Source organism: Salmo salar, chromosome ssa11, assembly GCF_905237065.1.
Source record: "Salmo salar chromosome ssa11, Ssal_v3.1, whole genome shotgun sequence".
In the NCBI taxonomy this organism is placed as follows: domain Eukaryota; kingdom Metazoa; phylum Chordata; class Actinopteri; order Salmoniformes; family Salmonidae; genus Salmo; species Salmo salar.
Window position 1 is genome coordinate 30,382,600 of NC_059452.1, and position 8,172 is coordinate 30,390,771.

The window sequence follows — 8,172 nt, forward strand, 5'->3', positions numbered from 1 at the left end:
TTCAAGACACTATCCGAAGGGTGACGCGCCGGCGCGTATCGTGACAAAAAAATTCCAAATATTCCATTACCGTACTTCGAAGCATGTCAAACGCTGTTTAAAATCAATTTTTATGCGATTTTTCTCGTAAAATAGCGATAATATTCCGACCGGGAGACGTTGTTTTCGTTCAAACACTGAAAATGGAAAATGGACTCTTCACGCGCGCACCCGTGTCATTGTTCTCAGATCGACCACTATCCAAATGCGCTACTGTTTTTCGCCAAGGGACTGCAGAGTCATCATTCCCCGTTCTGGCGCCTTCTGAGAGCCTATGGGAGCCTTAGAAAATGTCACGTTACAGCAGAGATCCTCTATTTTCCATAAAGAGGCTATAGAAGGCCAAGAAATGGTCAGAGAGGGCACTTCCTGTATGGAATCTTCTCAGGTTTTGGCCTGCCATATGAGTTCTGTTATACTCACAGACACCATTCAAACAGTTTTAGAAACTTTAGGGTGTTTTCTATCCAAATAAAATAATTATATGCATATTCTAGTTTCTGGGCAGGAGTAATAACCAGATTAAATCGGGTACGTTTTTTATCCGGCCGTGAAAATACTGCCCCCTATCCTAAACAGGTTAAGGGTGACACAATTCTCAACCATGTCTTCCTCCATTCCTTGCAGGGACACCCTGTTCTTGGGAAAAGGTGCATTAGTCATCCTCATGGGATGGCCAGTCAGCACCTCGTGTGGAGAGAGACCAGTGACTGTGTGGGATCTGGCTCTCATACTCAGTGCCAATGGAAGCACCTTTACCCATGTCAGGCTTGTTTCACCAATTAGTTTAAACAATTTTGTTTTCAGAGTTTGGTTCAACATTGTTAGTCATGCAAATCAAACATTGTACAACCCCACCACCACCAGAGAAATGTCCTGCAAGCACAGTAAAACCTACTGTACACCAATGTCAGCCCCCCGCACCTCTCTGATTCAGAGGGGTTGGGTTAAATGCGGAAAATTGTCACATTTATTTAACCATTACTTTACCAGGTAAGTTGACTGAGAACACATTCTCATTTACAGCAACAACCTGGGGAATAGTTTCAGGGGCGAGATGAGCCAATTGTAAACTGGGGATGATTAGGTGGCCGTGATGGTATGAGGGCCAGATTGGGAATTTAGCCAGGACACCGGGGTGAACACCCCTACTCTTACGATAAGTGCAATGGCATCTTTAATGACCTCAGAGAGTCAGGAGACCTGTTTAACATCCCATCTGAAAGACAGCACCCTACACAGGGCAGTGTCCCCAATCACTGCCATGGGGCATTGGGATATTTTTTAGACCAGAGGAAAGAGTGCCTCCTAATGGCCTCCCAACACCACTTCCAGCAGCATCTGGTCTCCCTTCCAGGGACTGACCAGGACCAACCCTGCTTAGTTTCAGAAACAAGCCAGCAGTGGGATGCAGGGTGGTATGCTGCTGGGATCTGGTCTTGACCATGTGCCAATTTGGCAAGGAATTGGAAAGTACAACGGGGCATGGCTGGTCTGCTCCACCAAGAGTAATCAGCCAATTTAGCTGCGCGGTCAGCCTTAGTGTTCCCCAGAGGAACAGCTGGAGTGCAGCTGGACCGCCTCTATTCCTCCACAATGTTCCAAAATCATGCACAACACCGAATTCAGATCTACTATCAGTGTAAATGTTAACAGAGCATTCCTTTCCCAAAATATAAGCTCTAGTCAAGCCAAATAGTTCTGCTGCCTGGGCAGATACGTGTCATGGGAGTCGCGCACTTTCCACAGTTTCCAAAACTGTCACAACAGCATAACCAACTAATTGATTCCATTTTTCATTTCTCTGGGCAGACCCATCTACAAAAAACTAAAAGTCTGGATTGTCTAATGGGGTGTCTCTCAAGTCCAACCTAGGGCTACAGTCAGCTTCAATAGCTAAATCACAGTCATGGTCTTCACTGGTATCTGCTGCAGGGAGAAGAGTTGAAGGGTTAAGAATGTTCTGATAGTCTAGCAGTCTCGCAGGCATCAAATGAGCCGTTTTTGCCTGTTTAATAATTGCCTCCACCACATGGGGCACATGTACGGTTAGAGGAGACATTGCCACAATATCAGAACATCTCACCAGTCTAGACCACAGCTTCACTCGCCTCCATCTTTCTCCCATAAATACAATCCTGCAGCGGTTTAACTTATTAATTGCCTCTAATCTATCTTTGGAGAGGGTGCGACCCTCAGAAGTAATGTCATGACCCAAATATTTAACCGGCATAATTGAATCTTACTGGGGGAAACTTTATGACCATTTTCTGCCCAAAAAAATCGACAATTCCTGAGTGTCCTCGTGACATATCTCCTCAGATTGTGAGCAAACCAACAAATGGTCAACATACTGAACCAAAACACTCCCTCCAGGATCAACAAAAGAAGAGAAGAGAAAAGAAAGAAAGCATGAGCTAAATCAATTACTAAAAAACAAACTACCTGGAGGCACCTGGGATAAAATGGTAACAGTGTTAGGCACCAGGGGTGCTCTAGCATGTACAGCATCGTTTACTATTCTGTCTGGCATAAAACGATATTCACCAGATGGTTTCCTAACAGGTAAAATTGGTGTGTTACAGGGCGAATTCGGGCAGAGAACCAGAGTGCCTCTTTCAACTAATGCACTATGGGAATGATACCCTTTTTGGCTTCTTTGCTAAGAGGGTACTGAGCTTTGTAAGGTCTGTGGGTGCTTTTTGGAACGACCACAACTGGTGCAGCTCCTTTCATGCGTCCAATAGTATAGTATAAAGAGTACTACTGTATATCTGTTTCCCCCACAGGGCTCTGTCTTTTCTGGGTATGAGTATGTGTCTGGCTCTGATGTTCATCTCCTCCTGGTATTATGCCATCGTGGCCATGTGCATCGCTGGCATGATCTACAAGTACATTGAGTACCAGGGGTATGTCTGGACTCTTACCCGTCTCATATCATAATTGTATATCATTGGGTCACTGTATGAGTTAGCTATTTAGGCCAGAGTATATATTCTGATGCTGTCACTCTCTCTGTCTCTCTCTCAGAGCGGAGAAGGAGTGGGGAGATGGGATACGAGGTTTGTCCCTCAGTGCTGCGCGCTACTCTCTGCTACGGCTGGAGCATGGACCACCTCACACTAAAAACTGGAGGTAAATATCCTTCCTCGTCCATAGTCTTAGATATCCGGTATCTCCAACTTCAGATATGCATAACTACCTCTTCCTCTTCATACATTCTGTACTTTCTCTCACTCTACAGTTTTTACTGTTGTTTTTTAGTTGTTTTTTAGTACTTCCAGGTAGATTCTCATGTTCTTTGTCACTCTTGCCCCTCTACTCTCCAGGCCCCAGGTCCTGGTGCTGTTGAAGCTGGATGAGGACCTCCATGTGAAGTATCCCCGTCTGTTGACCTTTGTCTCCCAGCTGAAGGCAGGGAAGGGCCTGACCATAGTGGGCTCTGTCATCCAGGGACAGTTCCTGGACAGCTACGGAGAAACACAGGCCTCTGAACAGGTAGGGATAGAGCTGTAACTTATTTCTCCGATAGCCTACAAGGAAAATACATTTTGCCGTACTGTAGCTATATTGAATCAGTTCAGGATTGTTTGAAGGCTGTTACCTTCCTCACTAGGTTATACATTCCACTTTATAAAGCTATAAGAAAGAGATCGAATTTCTGTTGTCTCCTCTGCGCCAATAAGAATAAGTGAGTTTATTACCAGCTTTATGATTACCTGTATTGTCTGCTCTCAACCTCGTCAGGCCGTAAAGAACATGATGGAGATCGAGCGGGTGAAGGGATTCTGCCAGGTGGTTGTGGCGTCCAAGGTGAGGGAGGGCATTGCCCACCTGATCCAGTCATGTGGCCTGGGGGGCATGAAGCACAACACAGTGGTGATGGGATGGCCCTACGGATGGAGGCAAAGTGAAGACCCCCGCGCATGGAAGACATTCATTAGTAAGACTCTGATTTACTGTAAACTAGCCTGGTCCTACACATGGATCTGACCCGTTCCCATAATAACATTCCAAACCATAACCTCATCCCAGTTTCTCCATGAGAACATTGGCCATCTCTATGTTTCACAGACACAGTCCGCTGTACCACAGCAGCCCACCTGGCTCTGATGGTGCCCAAGAACGTTTCCTTCTTCCCCAGCAACCACGAACGCTTCACAGACGGCACCATCGATGTGTGGTGGATCGTCCATGACGGAGGAATGCTCATGCTGCTACCTTTCCTGCTCAAACAGCACAAGGTAAAGTCCAGCGCACATCAATGCAGAAACTCTGGGAGCATTTGCTGTTGGCCACCATGACTTGAGAGAGACTAAAGAAGAATGGATTTGTTGGTCAGAAAAGGATTTACATTTACATTTTAGCAGACGCTCTTATCCAGAGTGACTTACAGGAGCAATTAGGTTTAAGTGCCTTGCTCAAGGGCACATCGGTAGATTTTCACCTAGTCGGCTCAGGGATTCGAACCAGAGACCTTTCAGTTACTGGCCCAATGCTCTTAACTGCTAGACTACTCCATTCTTACCATGGTGTGTGTTTCAGGTTTGGAGGAAGTGTAAGATGCGTATCTTCACTGTGGCCCAGATGGATGACAACAGTATTCAGATGAAGAAGGACCTGGCTACGTTCCTGTACCAGCTGAGAATAGAGGCAGAGGTGGAGGTGGTGGAAATGGTGTGAGATGTTCCTCCTTAAAGCTAATTATGTAATGATGGTGGAGACGGTGAGAGATGAACCTCCTTAAATCTAATTATGTAATGATGGTGGAGACGGTGTGAGATGTTCCTCCTTAAATCTAATTTATATAATGATGGTGGAGATGGTGAGAGATGAACCTCCTTAAATCTAATTATGTAATGATGGTGGAGACGGTGAGAGATGAACCTCCTTAAATCTAATTATGTAATGATGGTGGAGATGGTGAGAGATGTTTCTCCTTAAATCTAATTATGTAATGATGGTGGAGATGGTCAGAGATGAACCTCCTTAAATCTAATCATGTCATTATGGTGGAGATGGGGAGAGAAGTCCCTCATACCAGAAGTCAAACATGCAATCCAACTAAGAGTTTCAATTTTTAAATCACTTCTCTCCCCTTCGTGTATTCAAAGGTCAGGTATTTACATACTACCATGTTAATAATTTCAGCATGACAGCGACATCTCGGCCTACACGTATGAAAGGACTCTGATGATGGAGCAGAGGTCTCAGATGCTCAGACAGATGAGGCTGTCCAGCGCAGAGAGAGAAAGAGAGGTACATATTACACATCAACAAACATCCACAGAATTACACCTGTCAGACCAAACATACATAACAATAGTTGTGGACCACAGAGAAGGACATATTGAGTTGGCTTCCTAGACCCAGATGTCTTCTGTATTTAAGCATGCTCAGTTGGAGAATCTCCATTGAAAGTGTGATTTATCTCAGTAGTAGGTTTAATCTGGGGCTGGGAACCAATACACTACATGACCAAAAGTATGTGGACACCTGCTCGTCGAACATCTCATTGCAAAATCATGGGCATTAATATGGAGTTGGTCCCCCCTTTGCTGCTGTAACAGTCTCCACTCTTCTGGCAAGGCTTTCCACTAGATGATGGCACATTGCTGCGGGGACTTCCATTCAGCCACGAGCATTAGTTAGGTTGGGCACTGATGTTGGGCGATTAGGCCTGTGCTCGCAGTCGGCGTTCCAATTCATCCCAAAGGTGTTCGATGGGGTTGAGGTCAGGGCTCTATACAGGCCAGTCAAGTTCTTCCACACCGATCTCAACAAACCATTTCTGTAAGGACCTTGCTTTGTCATGCTGAAACAGGAAAGGGCCTTCCCCAAACTGTTGCCATAAAGTTGGAAGCACAGAATCATCTAGAATGTCATTGTATGCTGTAGCATTAATATTTCCCTTCACTGGAACTAAGGGGCCCAGCCCAAACCATGAAAAACAACCCCAGACCATTATTCCTCCTCCACCAAACTTTACAGTTGGGGCAGGTAGCATTCTCATTGGCATCCGCCAAACCCAGATTAGTCCGTTGGACTGCCCGATGGTGAAGCGTGATTCATCACTCCAGAGAACGCATTTCCACTGCTCCAGAGTCCAATGGCGGTGAGCTTTACACCACTCCAGCCGATGCTCGACATTGCGCATGGTGATCTTAGGCTTGTGTGCTGCTGCTCGGCCATGGAAACCCATTTCACGAAGCTCCCGACAAACAGTTATTGTGCTGACGTTGCTTCCAGAAGCAGTTTGGAACTCGGTAGTGAGAGTTGCAACCGAGGACGGCGGTCCCATTCTGTGAGCTTGTGTGACCTACCACTTCGCGGCTGAGTCGTTGTTTCTCCTAGATGTTTCCACTTCACAATAACACCACTTACAGTTGACCGGGGCAGCTCTAGCAGGGTGGATTGACTTGTTGGAAAGGTGGCATCCTATGACGGTGCCACATTGAAAGTAACTGAGCTGTTCAGTAAGGTCATTCTACTGTCAATGTTTGTCTATGGAGATTGCATGGCTGTGTGCTCGATTACACAACTGTCCACAACGGGTGTGGCTGAAATAGCCAAATCCACTAATTTGAAGGGGTGTCCACATACTTTTGTATATTTAGAGTATCTACACTAGCATTAAATGAAGCAATGTATGGCCATGCATTTCAAGTCACTCTAGTATGGACATGAGGACATTGTATCCCCTTCACTCTGCCCCCTATAGGCCCAGCTGGTAAAGGACAGACACTCTCTGATCCGTATGGGCAGCCTGTACTCAGACGAGGAGGAGGAGGTGGTGGAGCCTGTAGCTGAAAAGATCCAGATGACCTGGACCAAGGAGAAGTACGAGGCAGAGAGGAGGAACAGGAACAACGCACCAGAGAACTTCAGAGAACTCATGAGCCTCAAACCGTGAGTCACTTGTTGTTGGTCTATTGGAAGGCCAGGAGTTTTTCTTGAGACACATGATCTGACTGGGAAAACCGCCAGGCCTTTCACGTGGTTAGGAAAATCTCCATTCGGCCCCATCTGAGGTATTCCACTCTCGCTAGTCTTCCTTCTTCACTCTCTCCTCCTCATCTCCTCTTGCAGACAGAGAATGCTTCATCCTTTGAGTGATGTGTTATTCTGAACACTCTGTCTGTAAATTCCTTTTAATGATATGTTATTCTGATCACTCGGAGTCTGTAAATTCCTGTGAGTAATATGTTAATCTGATCACTCTGTCTGTAAATTCCTTTTAGTGATATGTTAATCTGATCACTCTGTCTGTAAATTCCTTTTAGTGATATGTTATTCTGATCACTTGGAGTCTGTAAATTCCATGCAATGGATTGGATGGCGGGGTGGGGTGTGCTTTGGTATGTGGACTGCACTTGATGTCTTTCTGCTTTATGACTGAGTTGGTTCATACTGTCCACTGTTGGATATCTGAACATTATTCCACGGCATTGTTAAAGGGATAGTTCCCCCAAATTACAAAATTACATATTGGATTTCTTACCCTGTAAGCAGTCTATGTACAAGGTATGACAGCAATCCATGCTTTGGTATAGTTTCCTTGGCACCGTTTCCACATACTAACGTTTTAGCATTTGTGGCACAAATCCCATTAAAATCATGGGACCAATATTCACATTTTTTGCGCATCATGTTCAAAACTTCTATAAGGTACTTTTTTGAGGTTCAAAATCAATTGTAGATACTTTCGGAAGATTTGGACACGATTAGTGAAAAATTATAATATCGGTCCCATGACGTGAGCATGTGGAAACAGAGCCAGGGAAACTGGATTGCTGTCATACGTTGTCCATGGACTGCATACGGGGTAAGGAAACCAATGTGTAATTTGGGTGAACGATCCCTTTAAATCATTGAATGTTCTGGATTGCATTTGTAACATCTGTATGTGGTTGTGTCCCAGGGACCAGTCCAATGTGCGGCGGATGCACACGGCAGTGAAGCTGAACGAGGTGATCGTCAACAAGTCCCATGATGCTCGTCTGGTGCTGCTCAACATGCCGGGGCCGCCACGCAACACAGACGGAGACGAGAACTGTATCCTTCACTAACAGCCGCTCTCATTGTACTGGACAACACTGGTCCTAGAGGTCTGTGTGGTACAATATTTCATTT

At 45.5% G+C, this 8,172-nt stretch overlaps 1 protein-coding gene across 2 annotated transcripts in view; it reads left to right on the forward strand.

The window, feature by feature from the left end:
• LOC106562414 (solute carrier family 12 member 4-like) overlaps positions 1 to 8,172 on the forward strand; it is a 52,809-nt gene that overhangs the window by 42,930 nt on the left and 1,707 nt on the right. For both annotated transcript variants that reach the window (XM_014127285.2, XM_014127286.2), the window contains exons 15-23: positions 2,829 to 2,948; positions 3,070 to 3,174; positions 3,369 to 3,537; positions 3,787 to 3,982; positions 4,114 to 4,283; positions 4,585 to 4,716; positions 5,191 to 5,298; positions 6,761 to 6,948; positions 7,961 to 8,094. In XM_014127285.2, the coding sequence (XP_013982760.1) occupies positions 2,829 to 2,948; positions 3,070 to 3,174; positions 3,369 to 3,537; positions 3,787 to 3,982; positions 4,114 to 4,283; positions 4,585 to 4,716; positions 5,191 to 5,298; positions 6,761 to 6,948; positions 7,961 to 8,094 (1,322 nt within the window). The remainder of the gene's footprint in view (positions 1 to 2,828; positions 2,949 to 3,069; positions 3,175 to 3,368; positions 3,538 to 3,786; positions 3,983 to 4,113; positions 4,284 to 4,584; positions 4,717 to 5,190; positions 5,299 to 6,760; positions 6,949 to 7,960; positions 8,095 to 8,172) is intronic.